Below are 24576 nucleotides of genomic sequence, written 5' to 3'. Positions count from 1 at the left end.
ACGTCATAGTGTAAATGGCTGCAGGGTACTGGTGTTATGGTTGGTTTAATACATTTGGTAAATGCTATCGTGTCTGTTATGTGATTTGAAGAGTCTGAAAACATTACATTAATGTTAGGCTAAATACGTTTTCATGCATTACATTAACGCACACTGGACTGGATTTCTGTACACTGCACACTTTACATCAACTTGATTATTTAAACTTAAGATATTTGCACTGTAACTATACATCTGAAAAACTGTACAATCCATCCATTGCACCTTTTGTACATACATTTTGTGTCCTTTATATTCTGTTTTGTTATTTTATATAATTAAATTGCGTTTATATTTTATATCTTATGTTCTATTTAAATTCACTATTTATATACTCTCCTTTATGTTAATTGTTTTCCACCAAAACACCAAGTCACATTCCTTGTATATGTAAATGTACTTGGCAATAAAACCAGATTCTGCTTCTGATTCTGATTCTGATTAAGAACCTGGCTTTCCCAGCATTTTCAGGCCACAAGGAAGGACTGTTTTCCCCCTTGCTGAACACCCCCCCATGACTAGACACTGACTGTGACCATTGATATGTTTAGTTATCTTAACGCTTTTTTTGTCAAGTTAGACAACTACAAGACAACTACTCTTAACTCTGATATACTGTGACATCTTGGCTCCCAAGCAGCTCAGGTCCCAGTCCTGAATGGAGAATCCTTCAACGTCACCTGTAATATTCAAATTAAATAACATATTTAGTAAATCTCCTTGGCTGTTGAAGTAACACAGGGGTACTGATGTAGGTAATAAAAAATTAGCCAACATTCACACCCCGCCTTACAGGAAACAATCACACTTTAATCAATTCAATTTTGCTCCTGTTCCTTTGGTTTTGGAAAGTTTTTAAAAGAAAGGCAGTGACCGTACAAGCATTGCCCTTACTGGAGTCCCATGCAAACAACCTTTAGCATGTTGAGAAATACAGGTCTTGTCAGACCTGGTTAAGGTTGTAAGCTATTATTGGACAATCAGTGTTTCTGGGAGGGGTTTGGCGAAAAGTCAGTTGAAATACTGACTTGTACTTTTCTGTGTTGACTGTAAACATCGGCTATTTTCTTACTCATTTTGCCTGAGGCCTTTCAGGGAGCACTTGAAACCCCTGAAAGCTAGTTGCTACTTTGTTTGTAGGAAACCTTTGCATTGCAGGAGGAATAGCACAAAAATAATGCAGCAATAATACTTCAGAAAAAGCGAGCCTTTCCCACTGAATATGATTCACCTGTTCACCTGCATGTTGTCAGGAGCAGTTTCTTTGTTGGGGCTGAGGAAATGTTTTACCATCATTACTGAAAAAGATCTCATGTCAAAATATCATACCTCCAAAAGAAAGATATGTTTAATTTTATTCAAAATCAGGCACAAGATTAAATCTTGCAAACTTGAAATTCTTCTTTAATTTAAGTTTTAGGCCTGTTAAAAGACAAAATAACCCTTCAGTTAAATATGATGAGGTATTGTAATGTATTAGTATTGTGATTATGCTGTGACATGTTTTGGAATATTAATTTAACCCATACTGCCCACGCTTATTTCTTAGTTTCCTCCCATTGATGCTCATCTAATTCAGACCAGATACGCCTCATCAAAAGCCTATTCTACTTTAATTCTTGTCTCTAGCTGAGGGTAGCATTCAGCTGAAAGAAGAGTAATTGTTTTGCAGTGACCTCCTAACATTTATTAAATTGAATGCCATTGTTGGGATAAATTCTCATTACAGAACAACAGCCAGCACCAGTCGCCTTACCCTTGAAGTGAACTCTTTAATTTTCATTAAGATGTACCAGCATTTGTCTTTTCCTGAGATTTTAATCCTTGTTACTGCTAATCAATAATCTGATAAATGGCAGAAGGGGCCGGGTGTGGTGTGGTAACTTGTCGTCAATATAGTTTCACCCATCACTGCAGGAAGAGACTCATTTTCTCAGAGATGAATCGTCTCTGTTGATGTGACCTTCTCTCTGTGAAAAGGTTTTAAATAATCAGTCCAGTAGGAATGTAGTGGTAGTCCCAAAGAGAATGAGAGAAAGAGACTTTTCGATAGCGTCCTAATAATTGGCCAAGCAGCAGATGCGCACTGTGGTCTCAGCGATGGATCCTTAAAAGCCTCTTTGGCCACAGTAATTGACCAGTGTGGAGGGAGGTGGCAAAAGTGGAGTGAGGGGAAAGATATGAGGGAGGGAGCAAGGGCGAAATGGTGAAGGAAGGGGCCCTCAGTGTCCTTGTCATTCTAATTTACTCCACACTGTATACCTTGAAAAGCCACGCCGTGCTCCCAAAATAGAAGGACCGTTTAGTCTGCTCTCAGGACAAAGGAAAGAGGGTGGGATAGGTGGAGGAGAAAGGGTGGAGATAAGCTGTACAGTATGGTGTCCTATCAAATCTGAATGAACTTGACATCTGCATCCATTGTTTTCACATTAGCCCACAGTTTATGGTTCAGTAAATCAGCGGTGCCCAGGCTGGTGGTTGGAACCCAATAGGAGGTGGTGGGGTCATTTTTTTCCTGAATCTCTGGTATTCAAACTTATATAACTACTTTTGTCAAATCTTTGCTTTTATGAGGTGTCCAGTGGATACTTAAAAAATCTTCAACAGGCACTAAATTCATAAATTAAAAAAAAAAAGGCCATGGTATTGGTATTAAAATGTGTTAAAGCATTCTATCAAGAGTCTTAAAAATGCAAAGACATTGGAGGTGGGATTTTTCTTTTCTGATGTTGCATTGTAAAATCTTGTTGTTATCATCTGTATATATATATATATATATACACACACACACACACACACACATATATATATATATATGTGAAAGGGCCTTGTTTTAACATCCAGTGGAGCCAACAACACTTAGAATTTGTTTTCAGCTTGATTGCTCACCAGCTGGCCACCTGTACATACATACATGAATTTAAGTCGTAATGTTGGGTGACCAAAATTTAATGTCAGGTCAACGTCAAATGACAACATTAATTTGATATAGAATACTGACAAGAGATGATGTTGACTTTTTTGGGTTTTAAGTTTTGTTGTTAAATAACCAAAATCCAACTTGTTCCAAACATCTCATGTCAACATCGTCTTGATGTAGAATTATGACATTTAGTCTTGAGGTATGGGGAACAAAACCCAATGTCTGCAAAACAACACAGAGATCACAATAATCAAATGAAAGAATAAGATAAGAGAAAAGTCAAAAAATTGCTTGAACTAATGAGATGTAAATGGTTATAGCCCAATTTAAATGGTCCACTGCTAAATTGTACAGTGCTGACTTAATACTGCAATTATGTGTCTGTATTTCTTCATCTTGTTGTATACAAACATGTCAGTTTAATGTGTTTGCCATTGTAGGAGATAAAATTCATGTGCCATCTGTTCTGCATTGTGGTGCAGTGAAACGTGCAACTTGCTGATATACAAAAGTAGAATTAAATTTGAATACACAAATCATGTGCCTCTAAAATGGTTGAATACCAGAGCAGCTGAGCAGTATTTGACCCTACAGACTGATAAAAAGGAAACAGTATTTGAAAATATCTGATGCTTTAGCAAGGCTGCATTCCAAATAAACTACATCTGTGTGTAGTGAGTCCAATTATTGGCAGCGAGAATAGAGATTTATCTCCTTCTCGTCCTTGCTTTCTTCTGAGTATTATTTTTTCTGTAGTTTCAACTTATTTTGTTATTTTGCTTCCTTTCATAGTCTCTACTTTTTAAGTCTACCTGCTTCCCTGTTTTGCTCAACTATTTCCTACCTTATTTTTTAGTCTTAGCCTTTGCCATTCAATCGTACAGTCTGCAAACCCCAAAACAGTACAGGGAGTGCAAAGTAAATAAAGTGGTCACGAACAGTCTCGTAATTTTATAGGCATTCTTCTCTTTAATCAGATTATTGCAACACCTTACTCTCTACAATAAAATTCAATGAACCTTTGTGGTTGCACAAGAGCTTAAAATTGCCAAGGATATCTAAAATAGTAGGTTTAAAGTTTCTGTAGCTTTATTGGTTAGTAACTCTATAGGATGTATTTATCTATCCTTGTTCACCCTGACTAGACCAGCATTTACCACCATGACCGGGATTGTGAAGTGTGGTTAGATGACCCATGTTGATCCATTTGCATCTACAGCAAACACAAGTACTTCACGGTTCCTTGCTTCAGGCTGAAACGGGTGATTATAATTCCAGCTACCAGTTCCTCATTTAACAAGCATAAAACCTGCAGTCAGCCACAGACCTGTCATCTAATTAGTCAAATTTAATTCCTCCTCGCTGTTGTTGCAGGGTTTTCCATTTCAGTCTGGCACTTCTTCATGAAATAATAAACCAATTTCCCCACATAAGCTGTTAAATTATTTTTACTGATCAACTGTGTCCTTATGATTCTTTGGAAATTAAATTTCTCTCTGTGAATAGCTTTCTAAAGCACTATATACAGTAGGGGCCTCACCATGAGCAGGGCTTAAACGGACAGATGTTTGTTTGAGAATTGTTTGCATATTTGTATAGGGTTTGTGTTGCTATACTGACACCCCTATTTCTGATCATGTGTGGCCTCTGTCACATGATATTTACCCTACAGCCACTCTGTATTGACAAAACTCCACAAGAGCTGCTCCAAGAGGAGGAGCAAAGTCGTTCAATAACACATTACTGGAGAGAATCAATGGTTTGTATTTGGAGGTGCTCTGTTAGGTTTTTTTTTTTTCTCTTTTGTATTCGCATGACAGTTGGCCACATGCTAGCAAAACATCATATTCATTATAATCCTGACTCTGAATCAGTCATGCGACATGTTTGCATGTAACATTATAGACCACATGATCCGCCTTTGTGGCTTGCTTTGTTTGACTGTGCTTACAAAGGAAAGTCGGAGCCAAATCCAGTTTCGGCTGTGTTTGCGCTGGAGACATTACACTAATCCCCCCTTTCTCATCAATCCATGTGCAATTAAGTCTTAGTTCATGAATCTTGAAGGCTTAGTGCATTTATTTTCTGCAATTTAATTCGAGATAATAGCAGTACAGTGATTGCAATTCTTTTGTTTGGCTTGCAAAGACATTTATACATCCTTGTGAATATGGTAATGCAGTAATTGGAAGAAAGCACCTTGCTGCCCTCCTGTATATGACTGATTGTGCTATGGAGGTATCAGTAGCCCTTTTTACACAGAGGTTGCTCTTAGGAGCCGCTGCAAAGTCCCTTCTTTATCCTGCTTTTGTATTTTTACACAGAGTCAAACAACGGCTGATTATAGATAGCATGCCGGTATCGCAGATGCAAAAGAGTTGTGACAGGCATGACGTTTAACATATCAGCGTCTGCCTCTAGTGTGACATAATGTGTTGACAGCCCTTTCTAAACAATAACAATGGCACAATATGACAATAACAATCATTTACTGTCTCTATTATATGGCGACTGATATCATCCTCTGCTCAGAGGGTAAGGAGCACTTGAATCTCACTGTTAACCAAATTTGCAAGTTAATATGCATTTATAATAACAACGAAAATATTTCTGTTGAAATTTAGAATTTGGAATATAACAAACTCCAACAAAAAAGTTTGTTGAAATGCCTTTAGCAAATGTTTAATCAAAACTTTTGGCATCATAAATGGCGAGTAAGCAAGTAAGTAAGTAAGTAAATGCCAGCAACTTGTTTTATAAAGTTCAGTGAAAATTTAAAGAAACTATGAATAAGTAAAAATATCACCCTGAGGTTTTACAAAGTAAAAGTTCCTCCCATGTTGGCACTTTCTTTGCAGGTATTGCAGACTGCCTTCCCTGGAGTTGGCTGAGTGCAATACACACGCTTTCTCATTAATTAATTTTATTGGCGATCATTAAAATAAAACTCTGATGCAGACAAATTTCGGCCCTGATAATCGGCCTGGCCAGTAATCTGTCAACCCCTAGTTGATACTGCACGTGGGATGGAGAAGGCAAGATTTTTCACCTCTGATTCTGAAGAATGCTTGACTAAGAGGCACGATAATTACTCTGCCACCGCAAGTGAAAGTGAAATGTTTCTGTATGTCTATGTATCATCTGGATCTCAGGCTAATGCATATTTCTAATGCATTGATCAATAGTATGTTGGCTCTAAAGTATAACAGCAGAATAGCAAAGGCAATAGCTATAGAAAGTCATTGGATGCAGCACTTCTATTTATACCCTAGGACTCCATCACTGTGTGCTAGCCTTTTTAGCACCACAACACCAGACAGGGCAGGCTCATAGTGCCTATAGCTCAGCATCATGGTGCTGCTCACTAATGTGTTTTTGCAGTAAACACCCCACCCTCACCACCCCACTGCCGACCCCAACTTGCTACCCCCTCACACTGAGTCATGCTAGCTGGCTGCGCTGGGTGTTTGTGAGAGCATTTTGTGATTGGTGTATATAGGATGAGGTGATTGTGTTGTGGGGCAGTGGGCCAGAGCTCGAGTTTTGTTTACACAGGTTATATCATGCATCCACATCAGCTATGTGGGGCTAAAATCAAATGCTTTTATAGACCTACATTGCTTTTTTCCCCTGAAGTGTTTATACACACCAAATATCAGTCGAGCAGTGATATTATAGTGACAGAAGTACACAACTCTGTGAAAGAAAAATTATGGATTAGCAGGAGGTGTCTCTCTACAAAAATACCATCTTAAATGTGTGCATATGCACGTGTACATTTATATGAGCTAAATGGTTTTCACCTCACACCTTTAATCTCCCAAAGAGACTATTAAATGTTAATAGGAAGCAGGATGTTTGCTCTGAGAAGTCTTTATAATGGCCTCACAGTAAAGAGAAAATGTCTCTAAACTTGTCCTAAGTGGAGTTTTCATTGCCTGAATCAGAAGTGGCAAGCCTGTACATGTCATGGGTGTGTTAATGAGAGGCATCGTAGAGAGAGATACAGTAGACAAACAGAGAGCGAGGTATACGCAGAGAGATGCCGAGTGACGACACACAGACCACATGACTCTGTCGATGTCTCGGGTCATGCATCATAAAGAGCTTTATAACTTCCCTGTCAGTAACCTTTGACATAGATGCTGTTCTGTTTGTCATGCTACAAGGAACAAGCTGTTTTAATGCTCTGGGACAAACTCACGCTAATGGTTAAGGGGAAATAAATGATTCCTGAGAACTAGCCAATCTTGTCTCGTAGATTACAGCTGGGCGATATGACTTCAAAACAATATTGTGATAGTTTTAGGCTATATTTCAATACGTGATATATATCCTCTAAGCAACTGTAGACTACTAAAATCCAAAATTAATGAATGAACGACTTGTACAATTAAGTTAAGGTGGCGATTCTCATAAAATAAAGATAAGTACTGTTATAATAGAGTTAAATAAAATACTGTTTTTAATAAAGTTAGATTAAGCACTGTTATAATTAAGTTGAATATAACACTGATATAACAAAGTTAATTAAAATACTGTTATAAAGCTAAATAAAATGCAGTTATATTAAAGTGAAATAAAGTACTGTTCTGATAATGTCTTGTAATGGTGACTTAAAAAAACGACGTGCCAGTTTATACTTGCAATATAGTAATTTTACACATCTGATATGGATGCTGCAATACATCAAGTATATTTATGATAAATCACCCCTGAATCGAGATAATTCAACATTTAAAAAATATAGTATGTGAGTCAAACTACAGTAAATTTGGGAAACCTTAGGTGTTGCTGTGCGCCACAAAATGCCAGTATTTGTAGCACCTCTGTGCTGAAATGTCCTTGTTTTCCAAGCTGATTTCTGGTTTTGTGCTGAGCCCTGGCCAAAATGCACACAGCATACACTATTTGATTCCCCAAGAAGCTTGAATTTTGTTAATAATACTGGTGGCTGCTTATTGAATCTTGCCACATCTGTAAGAGAACAATGAAAAAATAAGCATATGGGAGACAAAGAGTGATTGTTAAATGTATCACAGTTTTGTCTGGTCCATTAATGTTACATAAGCCCATTTTAGCAAGTGTTATTTCTAAGGGGAATAGAAGTTGTAGTCTCGTGTTATTTTTTGTATCAATATGGTAATATTGCCGCTGACACGCCCAGACACCTACACTGAACTGATAGTGTTGTTAGTGTTTGCTGTCACTCCTTTTGTACATAAACTAGACAAGGATAAGTAATTAGTGATTAGGTACACACATACATACGTTAGACTACATTTTAACAGGAAGACAGGGAAGAATAGCACGCGTGGTATAATGATGAATGGTATTTCAGTGCTCCGCTGCACTTTTTCATCATGGTTTGTGTCAAAGATTGAAGGCAAGTGTGTGAACATTTCACTTTGACTGTTCTTATTTATTTATTTATGTACCTTTATTCAACCATGTTGGTCCCATTGAGATTAAGAATCTCTTTTTCAAGGGAGACCTGGCCAAGACAGTCAGCAGCGAAAAAAACACAAAATTGTAGACAGAGACACAAAAGGAGACAAAATGCAATTCACAAGCACTAAAATAAGCATTAAAAGAGAACTATCTATCAGTCAAAAGGAAGTTAGTGTAAGTGTGTTAGTTATGTTGGGATTCACGGGACTACACAGATGATTTGTTCATTTGTGCAACTTTTAACTGGACATGTGAACGCATTTCCTGTAAGTCTGTAAGTCCAGCTCCACTGGAAAATGGTGGCTGAGACTGCATGTCCTCTGTTTTCTGGAGCAAAAAGATAGCCATGTGCCTCAACCCCCAGGGTGCTTCACCTTTCACACCTTAGTGTTAGTCCCTTCCCATGGACTCAAGGAAGCATCTGCTATTCCTCTGGCTCTAGATTGCAGGTCCCTCTCTGCTCTGCAGCCATCTTTGAATCTTGCATCTTCTTTGTTCTTCTGTTGTTAGTAAATTCAACTCTGCTTTTGGTGTGTTCATGCTCACACCAACACTCACCTTTTCTTTCTCTCTCTCTCTCTCCTTCTCTCTCACAAACACACACACACACACACACACACACACACACACACACACACACACACACACACATTTACACACCCACACTTGTATTTACTTGTATATATTGGTTGTTAGGATGCATTGTGTGTTTGTTTTGTTTTGCTTTCTTTTTGGAATAAATGTTTGTGGAATCATATTTGCTGTCTGCTTAATATTGTACAAAATTGAGAAAATCGCCAACGACTGTGTCAAGAGCTCCGAAATCCTTCATTCTTTACTATCAGTGTGGTATTTTTGTTTATGATTCTTAACCTAATTATTGTTTAGAGTTCCAAATTGTTAATTTAGTGTATTTTTAAACAGATTTTATTGATTGGCTTTTATTTCTCCCTTTCCGGGAATGGTGCCCCACGAGGTGATTTAATGTAGATTAAGTCACATTATTTAACAGAATTAATAATTATTTTTTAACTGTTATCAGTTATTTCTGATAGCCATACTTTAGCAGTTGGTGACCTTTTGCATGAGGCCTGATCACATAAAGGGTTGCCCCAAATCCCTACAGTTATTACCTTAGTTCAGTAAAGACTTCAAGGTTTTACTCATTCATTGCAACTATAATGTGCATTCAGTCTGCTGATTTTGCTCTGCTCATGTGATTCTACAGAACAAATCCAATCGAGTTCAAACACAGACTGTCTATGAGCTTGCAACCCCTCTGGCACAGCTTCTGACGCAGCAGTGTAGTAGCAAGGAATGTTTGCTCTGCTGTACACAGATTGAACGAGCACCATACCGTATGTGTATGTATGGAATGTGTCAAAATCAGCTGTGGACATATATGATACGGTAAATAAAGCACGCAACTTTTAAAGGACTTCTATTCTGTAGTCAGCAATACTCCCCTTTTTAATGTGTTAAAATGTGATAACGAATTGCAGTTAATATTTACATAGATTGTTATGCTGTTCAGATTGTGTAATTTCTTTATTCCCTGTTATTAACACATGGAAAATTTGCTTTTCTGAAAGATACCACACCCATAGCAAAAATAGTTAATCATGGTACAAATCATAAACAGTAATTCCTAAATTGAATGCTGATTAAACCAGGTACCAAGTGCTGATGTATTGCAGTTATCTGCAGATGCTTTCAGTCTCTTGAAATAAGTTTTCCAATGACTTGTAAAATGCAGTATAGCGCTAAGCTTACGAATGGCAGTTGATCCATGATAGTTTGGGCTTAATGTGAACAAGGGCAAGGGTGTTCCACCCCTGTCCACTTTTCCTGTGTCCCCTGAGTGGCCTCTGTGTGATACATGCTGTTAAGTTATACCAAGGGCTGATGGTTAGTAAATGAAGGAAGTGCAACTACTAATGACACGTAGCACTGGAAGAGAGGGTAGAGCTGGTAAGGAGTGAGGAATGGATCTGACCAATAACCTGAGGGGAAGCCTTATAGACAAATCAAAGCAGCCATAGCCCTAAAAATGTGTAATTAAAAACCTTAAAAAATATAAACAAGTGAGCTACAGTTAGTTCCAACCAAGCAATTTGATTGGTCGAGACATATTCCATGAATGCTGAAATGCGGTACAACAGCACTCAGACTTTTTACTATGCAGGTATCACCCTTTTTTTTGTTCTAAACTGTTTATTAGGCAACCATTAACTGTCAGTAGTTATCTAAAGTTACAGAAGATTATAGTAATGTTTGAAGAGTGAGGCAAAATGCCTGAGCAAAATTCAGCCTGATGTAAAAGCCCTCCACCTGCAGCCAAGAAGGGCAGCAGCTGCAATGGCCAGCTTTTGTTATAACACCGTTCCCTGGGAATAAACCAGCTGTCAAAGATGTTACGAATATGTGCAGCCAGGCAGGGACATACTCGTCTTACACCAACCACAGCCTGAGAGACACTTCACACACAAATGATCTGATGCAGGACTTGAGGCGACAGAGATCATGGCAGTGAGTGTGCACATGCTGGAGCGACTCACTGTCTGATCAGACTGACTTATCTGAATCACACAGGCCACCAAAGCAACATTTAACTGACTCTTTTTTCAGTGGAAACACACAGTTCATGGTACTAAGGAGCTGGGCTGCGCATAATATGTAGTGTTATTTTACACAAGTAACAAGCTAGTGCGCAGGAAGATGTTTATGTGTTGCTTGGCAACAGCTGTCAGTTCCAGCGGTGGTGGAACTATTTGTGTCGATGGAGCCAAAAAAAACAATTAAATAAACAAACAAATCATAATTTGTTGTTGCTTATTATTGTTCACTAATAAATGCCACTTGTAGAACTGTCCTATAAAAGCAATATCACATGAAAGGGAGTGCTGTTGTACTGTATATCATCATGGCTGTGATTACGGCCGAGCCGTGATGATATACAGTAAATCAGCACTCCCTCCTGTGTGATACTTCTTGCATTCATCCTTTGTAGAGTTGTCATGAATGTTGAGATTAGCTATAGAGACCAAAACCATTTTTGTGCTAGGCTTTAAACATGTTTGTTTCTGCTGCAAAGCTGGGCGTTTTAATATGATGTATATAATGTTAAAAGACTCAGCCTGGAGTCCGCCTCAAATGGCTGTTAGAGGAACTACCCTTCCATGTTGGCTTCATTTTTCTGCTCTGGAGGTTGCCACTTGGTGTTCCCCAGCTGTCTCTGTGTGCATATTTCCTTCCCTCTGACGGTGGAGTAATGCTCCTGTGTTCACACAGGATAATCTGTGATGTATGCTTCCTGTTGCTGTGCTATGCTGTGTTTTGTCAGTCTTGTCCTCTTCACCGTTCCTGTGTTGCCTGTAAATGAAGGTCTTTTTTCTCTGTGGTTCCCTCCAGTTTCCACAGGCATTAATCTCTTTGCACACAGGTGAGGCACAAGGGACAGCACAGATAGATGGAGGCTCTGTGCATTTATCTGTGTAAATGGGTTCCTTTGTGGCAGTGACAGATTCCTGTTTGTTGGTACAGTCTGACAGGCACGACATGCTTTGTTTGCTTGCCTTACTCTCCTTACCTGTCTTGCTCTCTTTGTTCAAACTGTTTGCCATTTACGGATATCGCTCAGTCTGGCCCGACGTGAGTAGTGCATGCCAGATCTGAACTCTGAAGAGAGCAGCTTTTTATTTCCCATCATATGGTATGTGTCTCCGAGGACAGCAGCCAGGTCCAACCCACACCACTGCAGGGATAATGTGCTGCCATCAGATGCACCAAGGCGACTTTAAGTCTGAACATTACGAAATACCTGAACAGGATGGTTGAGTATACAGAGAGACAGGGTTAGACACAGACTGTGTACAGATGGTAAATACATATTAACCAAAGAAAGGTATTTTCCTGTATACACTGGTTAACCCGTCCTCATCCGTCCACACAGTCCGCTCAAGCTGTCTCCTGATAAATGGGTTAAGGTGCACACTCAGTTTTTTCCCCTCTAAGCAGGGTTAAAGTTCTTTTTTGTGCAGAGTATGCGTTTTTGGTTGTTCAGCAGACTTCCTCCCTTAACACATTATGCCACATCCTACTTTTCCTACATCTGTTTTTCTCTCTCTTTGTCTAAATTTCAGGAGGCCGCATCCCATTTAAAGGCACACAGGGTAACCACATGGCCGTGGTGTAATTTTTAACCGTTGTTGTTTGTGAAAGACATTGCACGACATAACCTCAAGCTATCTCACGTCGCAAATTCCTGAGTGAAGTCCAGTGATTGTCAAAATCAGCATGGGCGACCTTTGCTCTTTCTTCTGATGAGTGCAAGATGCATACTCTTTCAGTTCTTCTTTGGTCTGAGACTGGTGTATTTCTTATGTTAGGGAAATTTGGGACTTTCTGTGTTAGAGTGCAAGCTGTATATCAGTCACTCTGTTCTGTATCTCCTGGAGAGCCAAAAACTTTGTTTTGTGCTGATCTTTTTGTGTGTGGGAGGAAAAGAGTGGCAGTGATGAAGTGGTGGGATAGTTAGGATATACTAAAACACAAACTTTATTAAGGGTAAGTGTGCTTCTGGTGGTATTTTACTTATGGTGTGATTGCTGAGAATTTCAGCACACACAGATCAAAGGGAAGGGCCTGTGGCTAGCTGAGGTTTGTTGGCATTCTTTGCACCTCCAGATAAGAGACTACTCAATGAGTACGGCCTTATTCTTAGTCAATAGCCCCTTTTTCAGTGCTTGGGAGGAAGGAGGAGCCCTCAGGATACTTGTATGCAAACACAATCACCTTATCTATAAACAAAGTGAGAAAAAATTGCTGTGGAATCTCCCTTTGGACTGTTTGGTTGACGTTATGAGTAATTGTAAAGAAACTGCAGTTTGTTCTTGCCCATATGTACCCAGAATCTTAATGATCTGCCATCAGGAGATGTGCTATTGCTTTTTGCATGATTATGTAATGTTTAAATGTGTGAAGGGCACCTTAAGAGAAATGTGTCCCATTATCACAGATAGTCCCTTTATATTGTGGGTTAGGGATCTCACACACCAAGCCGACAGTCTGCTGTTTTTTTCAATTTAGAGCCATCAGTGAACATTTGTCGCCCTAGTGTTTGTGGTGTGTCCACACCGTTGGCAAATTTTCCATCTTTTAAACGTGTGTGTGTCCCTTTGTATCATTCGGTATTGCCTCTAAATTCTGAGGTTTTTGCTGGTCTGGGAACTCAGGGCAGGCAAAGCTCGTCATGAGTTTTTTTTTCTGTCAGCAGCAGTTTGTGAGTCACGGGTTGAACAGTTGATCTGTTCAGAGCTGATCAGAACAGATTGATAGGTTAGAGGAGCAGCTGCTGCAGAGGCCAGTGAATGTAAACTTTTAGACAGTTTTAGACAGAACAGTTGTGTATCACGTTTATTTGCTCCTGATGTTCAACTGCTCTGTCTCTGTCCAGAGTGTGCTCTGGGCTGCGGGAGTGTGGTGCAGTGGAAAAACCAGATGGTATATGTATTTCAGCAGCACTCCTTATAACGGTCCAGCTCTGTAAACAAAAAAAGAATTATTAATTAAGAATTAAGAATAATTTCTGGGAGTTTTTGTTGTAGTTGTTGTTTTTATTTTTAGGTTTGTTTTAGGTTTTTCTTTTTTCTTTCTCTTTGTCTCTTTGTTTTCTCATATATGTAAGACATATCTCTTTTACGGTTCATCAATTAACGTGTGACAGCAAAAGTATGGTTCTGCACAAAGTGTAACACAGTATTATGCAGGTTTACATATATCTTTGTATACCTCATTTTGTTATGCTGATACGCATTTGTTTCTCAAAAATTATTAAGAAAATAATATTTTAAAAATGTGGAAAATCCTGAGAAGTGATAATCATTACCCTTTTACCCTTTTTGTTTGATTATGCAAACAAATGATTAAAGTCAGGAGTGCGAGATTAAAACAACTTGTTATAGTAAGTAAGATCATTTTGAGCCATTGAGCTCTCTAACAGATATGTTTCCCAGCTGTTTTTGTTATAGTTCACTCGTGCACAGTAAATATATTTTGTTCTTTCAACATTAGGTTGATTTGTTAATGTGCTAACTGTCTAACTAGCATCTTGAATCAGTCCTCTGTCTTCCAGTTTCCCTTTTGCAATGAATATTGAATACTGCAGCCTGCTGCTGGAGAGTTATGTCCTCTCACACAGGTGTGGAACGTACGTGCTAATTGGCCTTTGGTTGTAGTCTTTGTATTGTATTCAGGTACAACGCAACAGTCATCCTTCCTCGCCACTAGTTCTTTGATGTCAGTTTGGTGTTTCTTAGCCTAAAGAGAAATATGTCCTTTTCTCAGAAACTGTCCTGATTAAGTATGGGTTAAACTGTGCTGTGCACTCGCCCCCACACTGTTTGATTTTTTTTCTCCTGTGTGGTCACTATGTTCAACTGAGGATGCAATTTGCCTTCACACAAAAATCTCTTCGATCTGCAGTAATTCCAGACCAAGGTTCATTGAGTCCTAATCAGGGAAGTGCTGTTTGCTGACGAGGCGGCACTGACCTGTCACTAGCAGGAAGCACTCCAAAAACTCATCAGCAGCTTTGCATGTGCCTGAGTTTAGTTTGCATTTTCATTTGTGACCACAGCTTTGAAGGTGAGCCTTAACAATGTATTGCTGAAGCAACAGCAGTGGCGGCACACCCATCCAGTGAGGTGTAGATGGAGGTGAAGCAGGCCTGTGGGCTTACATACAAAATGTACATTATTATGTAGAAGCAAAACTTTGACCTATGGTATCTAGCAGGAAATGGGTGACAAATTAAAGGCCTGAATATGTTTGTGGATAAATATATTAAATATAGATGCAGTTTGTCACCTCACCTTTGAGGCAGCAAGCTATTTGTGATGATGTCATTCATTCATTTATTAGTTCTTCATTCACTTTTTCAATTAAATTGTTTAAATTGATTTTAATTGACTTCTCGTTTCACCAGCTGAAAGAAACTGGGATTGATGACCATAACATCAGGGACTGTAAACATTTAATTGGTTGGTCTGGTAACTTTTTGGATTAGATACCAAAATCATAACCCACAAAGTTGTTTATTGATTTTATTTTGGTTGATCATCCTGTTTGGACAATGCTGCTGGAACGTTACAACTGCAACAAAATTCCACTCAGACGGGGGTCTGTATACTGCTATCAATGTAGTATCTGGCATAGATGCCCAGCCCAAACGGGCTACAAGGCAACTATTAATTTCCATGTACATAGGGTAGAAATATACAAATTATTGAAAAACATTCCTTCATACGTGTTATGTCTATTATTCAGTCTAGTTTGCCTAAATTTCCAAGCCTTGGAATTAAAATTAGCTCATACATTGCTACTTAGTCCAACTTGTTATTTTCATCAGACCAAAATAATGTAGGATTTTTGCTTTTTTGGTGAGGGGGGGGGCTGAAGGGTTGATGGTTTAAGTCCCAGTACAGACCAAGTATTTAGGATTTAGGATCACTATTAAATTTAATTTCTTCTTAAACTACGTTTAAGGAAAATGACAATAAACTTACCTTGTATCTTGTATGGAGTGTAGACTGGTAGCTAGAGAGGTACCAATTCACCGCTTGGGCACTGCTAAGTTGCCCCTGAGCAAGGCGCTGAACCCCTAACTGCTCAGGGCTTCTGTCCATGGACAGCCCCTTTGTTCTCTCATCTCTCAATTGAATGCATGCGTATAGGTCCAGTTTGTGCATGTGTGTGTATTTTGGGCCTGAGAGTATGTAACGTAAATATCAGCAGAGTGAAAATATGTTATTTATGTGCACCCATGGACCGAGACAGTCACAGTTTACTTGAGTGTGTGCTTTTGTGTCCTGCAAAACCACAACCAAGTTTTTAGGGAGTCCCCACAACACCTGATTTATTTTAATGGCTAAACCAATCAAATACATGGCTGGTGGTCTACAGGTCTGGAACCATCTGGTTGCATTGACCACGAGGCACAAGAATTCAAAGCAGTAGAGGTAAAAGATGTAAAGGAGAAGAAGGAGTTAAGCTGATGGATAGAGGCTTTATTACAGCTGCGCTTTGCTTTTCACCTGCAGCACCTGCAAGAAGGCGTCCGGCCTTGAGTATGAGTCATAATTATGCCATAAAAATTAATCACAGCAAACAATCCTCTGTTATCTTAAAGTAGAGAAAAGAACCCTTAGAGTCTCTTTATCATTAAGTTACACTTAACAGATCAAGTTGCCAGGATTAGGCAGTGGAGTCATGGCACTGGGCCATATGGACCTCATGTGACCAGTAGAAGGTCATGACATTAGCTTGCGGGTATAGGGAGTGGCTGTACTGAGTGCAGTTGGTGGTCAACCAATCTCTTTCACTTGTAAAACAATGAGCTTCCTTGACTGAGCTGTGTTTTTGACAGAAGGCTGGTGAACTACTGTGGCGTGTACCAGAGAGTGTGATTCATATTCTTGTTTTGCCGAAGTCAGCAAACCAGGCAAAGCTTCTTTGGGGATTATCACCATTATTAATTGGCTATTGGCTTGATAATTGATGATGTCATTTTCACTTTGTACAGTGTTTGTCCAAATGCATTTAAATGGGTCTATGCTGTAATAACTTGGCATGTCCAGCATGTTTTCTCACCTCAGAGATCCTCATTTAGCAGCTTCATTGAGTTTATGTATGTGTCATCAGATTAGTTAGTGGTAGATTTATGTCAGTAGAACACAGGCTGCAGCAGGGCATTGTGGGAATGCTGATCTAGTGGGTTGAGGAGGATTAGGGTCAGCAGGAGTAAGGAGCTCAGGCCTCTTTTTCTCTCAGCAAACTCGTGTTTATGGAAAGAATGTGCCATATTTTATATATAATTAACTGAATATATTTACATTATTGATGTAGTTTGTCCTGTATATGTACATTCAAGGACTTTTCCATAGCTCACCACAGGATGTACTGGTCACAATGCGGTGGCCTGTTCAGCGCACATGATGTCTTACACATAACCTAAGAATTCAAATCCCATGCAGTCCGTAAGCAGTGAACCGTCACTTTTCTCCCAGCAGTACACAGAGAACGGGTCCCGAGGTTAGTTGGTTCAAACTCAGCAGGTCTTGCACCCATCGCCCTGCTCTCAGCTCATTGGCTTTGTCGTTCCAGCTGCGATAGTGTCTGTGAACAGAGAGCATTATTCATGTCCTCAGAAGGGGGCAAGTCCTAATTGAAATTCCGGTCCTTTCCACTGGAATGAAGCGGGGCCGCTGACACCCACTGTATTATGCTGGCCCTGTCACCTTGAAAGGCCCATCTTGAGACTGGTCACATTCTTTGGCAGCAAAAAAGAAAAATAGTGAAGTATAACAGAAAAGGGATGAAAAGCTGGACAAAAGATTTGGGCATTATGAGAATAGCGGCATTGTAGAGCTGTTCACTGTTGTATGGTTTGATGTGAAGCCGTCCTCTACACTGCAGTAACTAAAGGGCTGGACTGCCTGTGGTTGCTGGCTGCCAGTGTGGTGTGCATGCTAATAGCTGGGTGAATGAATCGGTGCCATTCTGATGGAGGAGAATTGAGTACAAGGAACCTCTTTCTAGTTAGTTCACTCTCACAGCAGCCTACTGTCTTGGTCTGTCAACTGTCTCCGAACAACAACTGTACATGGTGAATTATCGCTTTTATTTAATGTCACAGCATCTGTCATGCACTGTAGCTCTGAAAGTGAAATGTGTTTGTTTTTAACACTGATGCACATTTATTATTCTGTTTATCTGGTAGTCAATAATTTTGTAGATTTCCCGGAGCCCGAGATGAATTGCTTCTTTTGTCCAACTAACCAACCCAATCCAAAAACAGAAGAGGCAACAAACCCTGACATTTGAGACATTGAAATCACTCATGTTCGGCTTATTTGCAGATTAACTGATGTAAAAAAAAAAAAAAAAAGAAAGGAAAAAAAAAAGTTTTTTAAGTCAAGGAATGTAATTAGTAATGTTTTCATCATAAATTGTTTTCTCTTCACTAACGTATGTGAAGGATCTCAGCACTACTTGACATGCATTTCCTGTATCTTCTGCTAACAGGCTCCAATGCTGTATGAGTTAAAGAAGAGTAAAGTAACATCAGAAGTTTATTCAGCCCAGTTGTTGGCTGATGATGTTGGCATTGTATGTTTCTGCATGTTTCATAGGTGTGAAGTAATTCAGATTACATGTGTATGAGCCAAGTTTCTCATGACACTTGGTGACACATAGACCAATTATCAGACAATAAAATGGTATAATTTTTAACTAGAATTGGGACATTTCCCGCTGTGTTTGTAGTGATCATGATGTTTTTCTAACATAAACCAAGTGTGCCCAAACCTAACCACACATTAAGCAAAGCATTACACATAATACTGAAAAATTGAAACATTTTAACATATCTTCTATAAAATGTACAAATCGTCGTTGTCGGGGGTAAACCTCCAATCTCCTCATTTAACTATTTTCTTTTCTTTCATAAATCTCTTGATCCCTCTCTACATTTATCAGTGGATTTTACAATTTCTCAGTCAATGAACTGTAATTAACAAAAGCTTGTGACCAAACCTATCTCAATCGGATCCTTTTAAAAACACAGCATTTTTTCTAATTCCTGAAAAATAGCTATTTTTGGAGTTTTGCGCCTGACAGCAGTGAAATTAAGCATTTGCATACAATGTCAGCATTTATTCTGATGATTGAGTTGGCTTAAAAGTCTACAATTAATAGTAGTGGTAGTTAGTAGTGTTAATTAGCTTTAATGATCTGGAAATTACCTTTGCGTGCATCAGAACAAAGTGTAATAGCAGTGGGACTGTGCTGCGATTGGCTAGTGCTCGTCATGTTGATGCTTCCAGGTGGGAGGTGGTTAGAGTTAGGGCAATGAGGTTGTGGTTAAGGCTAGTACCAGCCAATCAGGCAGCACATTAGGGTGGAACTTGCCAAAAAATGCATTGAGATCTCATAATAACACCTCTTCGTCACATCACTGTCGGGATCCATGTTCTGGCCTGTCTGCCTCACCTTGTCAGAGGTGGTGTTTTGTTTTGATATTGATTCATCAGCTCCAACCTGTTTCTGTCTGCATGAGAAAGAAACAGCTAATGTTCAGATCCCATATTCCTCTTATATAAATACTGGATTGAAATGCACCAGCATTTTCTGAATCCATTACCAGCGTTTTGTTTAAAGTCTCTCTTGAGTTCTTTGTAACAACTAGCTAGTTTCAAACTAGTGATTTATAAAATGTGCTTAAACAGGTTGTTAGGGGGCGCCTGGTAGCTCATCATGTCATCCCCTCTCTGTTTCATGCTTAGATTCTGTCCTGTTAAATAAAGGAAAAAATGCAGAAAAATAATCTAAAAAAAAAAAAAAACAGGTTGAAACATCCTAAGCACAGCAAGAGCAGTCACCTGTGTCACTGTTGTGTCACAATCTGCAGTGTACCTTCCAAAGATTACAATCTACATTCAAGTTAATTGCTAAGGCTTTGTTCATATTAATGTATATTCATATAAATGTTCATATTACTTTTGTTTTATTTAACATGCATCCAATGAGAAATATGTTTATTTCAGATTTAGAAGTATCTGAATAATTGGGAGATATCCAGTTGTGCTAACGTATACTACTTGTGTTATATTTGTAAAATAAATACAAAATTCTTTTAGTGTAGGTCAGTGTTGGATCAGATATGCAGACCATGTAGCAGCTCTCTGCTAATCGCCAGCGTGCTTGATGTGTCAGGTGGGCTGGCGCGCGGTGAGTGTGTGTGTGTGTGTGAGCCGCACGCGAGGCAAAAGAGCGTCTGAGAGAGGCTACTGTGAAGATGGTCAGTGACGTTACCCTCACACCGGAAGTGAGTCATGGGACGAGACTCAAGACGTAAACAAACATGGAGGCCTCCATTGCCCATGAGGTGGCACGACAGTGAAAATGCCCAGGTGTTCTAGTAGGTCGGACTGGGAGGCTTTCCACACCCAATGTGAACTTTTGGCCCATGCAGAGGGATGGTCCATGGAGACTAAAGCGCTCCTACTAGCTCTGTGCCTCACAGGTGAAGCTCTGTCCTGCCTTATGCTGCTCATTGAGGATGGCAGGCGCGATTATTGGGCTTTGGTGGGAGCGCTTCGGAGGCGGTTTGGACAGTGTTTGCAGGCTGAGCTTCTACAGAATGAACAGTAACAGGTGCAGAAAGTGAAGTGATGAACATGGGACCAGTTCATCAGAGCCCTCCTACCCACCGAACTGCGTATACAAGTGCAGCTGCAGCACCCCGAGTCCTTGCAAGCGGCTCTGGAGTTGGCTGTGGAAAGGGAGAATGTGTAGGGTGTAGCGGCTGAGAGCTGTCTAATGGCGAGCCCGCCTACGATGAGAGCTGCGGTGGGGAGTTGGAGAGAGGAAGAAAGGCCAGTATGGGTAACTGAGATGACTAAACTGTTAAGAGCTGTGTCAGGACAGACCTTACATCGACCACACCGTGGCCCCAAGGATAAACAGCTGGCGGTGCTGCTCAGACTACAGACCATTGAATGGGGTTACCAAGAAGGACTCATATCCTTTGCCCCGAATTGACGAGTCCCTGGACCTGGTCTCGGGGTTCCCTCTGGTTCTCCTCCCTAGACCTCCCTAGCGGTTATTACTAGGTTCCACTTGCTCCAGAGGACAGACCCAAGACAGCCTTCTGCACGACAACTCCTCAGAGGCTGCTCTGGGGTCCCTGCGGCTGGTGCTGGACAGGATCAGGGCAGCGGGCCTGAAGCTGCACCCCGACAAGTGCCACTTCATGCAGACGGAGATGTACTTTTTGGGGCACAAGGTGTTCAGCTGCTTTGGGATGCAGGAGTCCATTCACAGTGACCAAGGAAGAAATTTTGAGTCCTGGGTGTTGTGTGCCTCCATGTGTGAGCAGCTGGGCATGCACAAAACTCGCATCACTCCCTTGCAACCTCAGAGTCATGATCTGGTGGAAAGGTTCCATTGCACCTTGGGATAGCAGCTGGCCATCCTCACCTCGCAGCACCAACAGGACTGGGATGACCACCTGCCCGTCGTGCTCATGGCTTGCCTTTCTGCAGTTCAGGAGACCACATCCTGCACGCCTGCCCTTCTCATGCTGGGGAGAGAACTCCGCACTCCGGCTTAGTTGGCATTTGGCTGGCCACCAGATTCCCCAGACACTCCTCCTGGCCCCACGTACGCCAGGAGGCTTCAGGACTGACTTGATTCAGCCCACATGTTCACCCAGGAACAGCAGGAGGCAAAAACGGAACTATGATGTAAGGACGAAAGGGAGGCACTTTTCCGTTGGAGAAATGGTCTGGATCTACAACCCACAGCGGAAAAAGGGCCGGTTTCCTAAGTTGGACAGCCAGTGGGCAGGACCGGGCGAGTACTGGAGCAGTTGGAGGAGGTGGTCTATGGGGTGCTGCTGCCAGGCAAGCAGGGGAAGGTGGCCCTCCATAGAGACAGATTGGCCCCTAACAGAGAGACCATGTTACCACAGGTTTCAAGGACACTGGTATCCCCCTCCCAGTCTTCCCTCGCACACCCCATGCAGTCTGTTGCTTCTTCCCTTTTGGGGACCTGGGGAGCCCCTGTGGCCAGGTCCCTGGCAAACCCACCCTGTCTTTCAGACTCTCAGGTCAGCCCCCAGCCGGAAGAGACTGAGTTACCCAACCCCCTTTTCCCTGCTTCCCCTTCCTTGTCCCCACAGACGGCCACAATGGCAGAGGAGACTTCCAGGTTGCTTTGGAGACTTTGTGGGTCCCTCTCTCAGGGGAGATAGTTAGCGGTGGGACCTTGTGAGGGCAAGAATGCGCCCTAGTCCCGCTGGAAGTGATGGCAGTCTACCCGGATCTTCCAAGCTTTAGGGAACTGTTAAAAAAAAAAGAGTGTTTATTGTCCAGGTGATTTATTGTTTGCCAATTGTTGGTTTTATGCACTTTTCTGCTTTGTTACTGGTTTGTAAGACAGTTGGTTTTCCAAGTTGGTTCCATGAACTTTGTTTAAGCAAATTGTTTTGTTTATCCGCTGTCCCTCGAGGGCAAGGAACTGTGTGGGAGGGGCCAGCCATCATCTCCCAGCTCTCTGCCAATCACTATTGTGCATGATGTGTTAGGATGTGTGTATGAGGGCGATTGGTGGGGGGCGGGGGCAGGTGTGCGGGGAGTGGGAGTGTGTATATTTTTGCATGTTTGGCCTGTGCGTCTCAGGACAAATTTCTTTACGTAGTGTGTTTGTATGAGCTGTTAAACAAAACAATAAACTCCATCTTCGAGAACGGTACTCTTGTCTTTATCTCGTCAGTGGCCATTACACCATATTCCGTATTTCCTATTTTACTCTTAAATATAAATAGTTAGATGTTAACAAGCTAACATTGTCAGTTAGCTGACAGTTAGTTCCAGCCTTCAAATACTTTGCCAGTAAGAACTGATCTCTGCTTATTTTTTTAATTTGGTGATGTGTAAATCCCTACCTAGTAAACCAGTTAAATTAATATTAGGATAAATTTTAATTTACAAAAAGGTGGTTCAAGCAGCTGTTGTCATATTGACAAATAATTCTGAAAATGGTTTTGTATCTGTTTGCCTTGTTGCTGTACATGCTCATTTTGTGCCTTTGTGTGTTGCAGAAAACCGAATAACACATGCACTCTCTCTTTCTCTTCCTCTCCTCTTTGTTCTCTCTGCCAGGGATTGAGCTGTGCCTGCCAGGATGGCGTTTTTCCATGACCATGGTGGCCAGTTTTGTGGTGTTGGGTGGTCAGCTGCTGATGCCCGGGGTGGCATACCTCTGTCGTGACTGGCAGGTACTCCAAGCTGTCATCATCTGTCCCCTGCTGCTGATGCTGTCCTACATCTGGTGAGGAAAACACTTGAGCAGCTGCTACATGTTGGCACCTTCCTGTCTTTTGTTATTCTGTTGAAGTTTAAAAGGTGTTTGTTTTATCTTTCTGTTAAAATTCCACAAGAGACTAAAATTATGTGGTGCCATCTGCTATGAAATTCTAAATGTGTGAGATTCTGAGCAACCTTTTTTTTAAAAAAAAATAGTCTAAATAAAACCTTGTTAAGACAACTCCGCTTTAGCAGATTTACATGGTTCAAACAAAGGAGAAAGTCTTCCCTCCAAGGACATTTTCACTAGTGAATTCCCAGCTGAATTAAATGTAATGTCTTTTACCTTAACGAATAATGACCTCTGCAGCCACTGCAGTCTCTTTTGTTCCAGCTCAGGCAATAAATAGTGTGCTCACCTACAGTTATTCCACCATGATGCACAGTGCAAATGTGTACAAAGGCAGCAGACAAAAATCCAAGAATATAGATGTTTATCACCGGCCTTCAGTGGTGTACCTGAAGAATAAAGAGAGTTTCCACACAGAGACAGTCAAAAGCACCATTTTAATCCAACATCAGCTCTTGTGATATGATGCGCTTCAATCAGTGTAGGGACACAGAGAGCAGAACAGACAGATGGGGATTTCCACCAGGGGTGGATTTTTAAACAATGGGGCCCTGGGCACAGACATGCAGAGGGCACCTCTCCTACAAAGGAGATAGACAGACAAACTTAATAGTTGTTTAGCCTCTTTTTGTTGTGGTTTTCTGTGTCTTTTTGTAGTTTGTAGTTGTCGTCTCTGTGGATTGGGGTCATTTTGTGGTAATTTTGTTTCTCTGTAGATTTTGTGTCTCTTTGTAGTTGGTAAATGTCTCTTTGTCATCATTTTGAGTCTCTTTGTAGTAATTTTGTGTCTAATTATAGTTGTTTTTAAACTCTTTTGTAGTAATTTTATGTTTCTCTATGGAGATTTAGTGTCTTTTTTAAGTCATTTTGAATATCCTTGTCGTTGCTTTGCCTCTTTGTTGTCAATATGCATCTCTCTGGTGTTTTGGGTTTCTTTTCGGGAGTTTTGTGTTCATTTGTGGGAATTTTGTGTCTCTTTGTAGTCATTTTGTGCCTTTTTGTGGTTTGTTTTGTGTCTTGGTATGTCTCTCTACAGCTGTTTTGCATTCCTTTATGTCTCTGGCGTCTCTGTGGTTTTTTTCCCCGTTTTTGAAGTCCTTGGGTGTTTCTTTGTGTCTCTTTGCAGCTGTTTTGCATGTCTTTGTCGTCATTTTGTGTCTCTCTTA

At 40.6% G+C, this 24576-nt stretch overlaps 1 protein-coding gene across 1 annotated transcript in view; it reads left to right on the top strand.

Moving 5' to 3' along the window:
* The window catches only part of LOC121951898 (solute carrier family 22 member 23-like), an 87613-nt gene that overhangs the window by 13594 nt on the left and 49443 nt on the right, over positions 1 to 24576 (top strand). The window contains exon 4 of the mRNA XM_042498388.2: positions 23137 to 23305. Within this exon, the coding sequence (XP_042354322.2) occupies positions 23137 to 23305 (169 nt within the window). The remainder of the gene's footprint in view (positions 1 to 23136; positions 23306 to 24576) is intronic.

Source organism: Plectropomus leopardus, chromosome 12 (genome assembly GCF_026936395.1).
Source record: "Plectropomus leopardus strain MGB_pleo_1.0 chromosome 12, ASM2693639v1, whole genome shotgun sequence".
NCBI classification, from domain to species: Eukaryota; Metazoa; Chordata; class Actinopteri; order Perciformes; family Serranidae; genus Plectropomus; species Plectropomus leopardus.
This window is presented reverse-complemented; position numbering and strand designations above follow the sequence as displayed.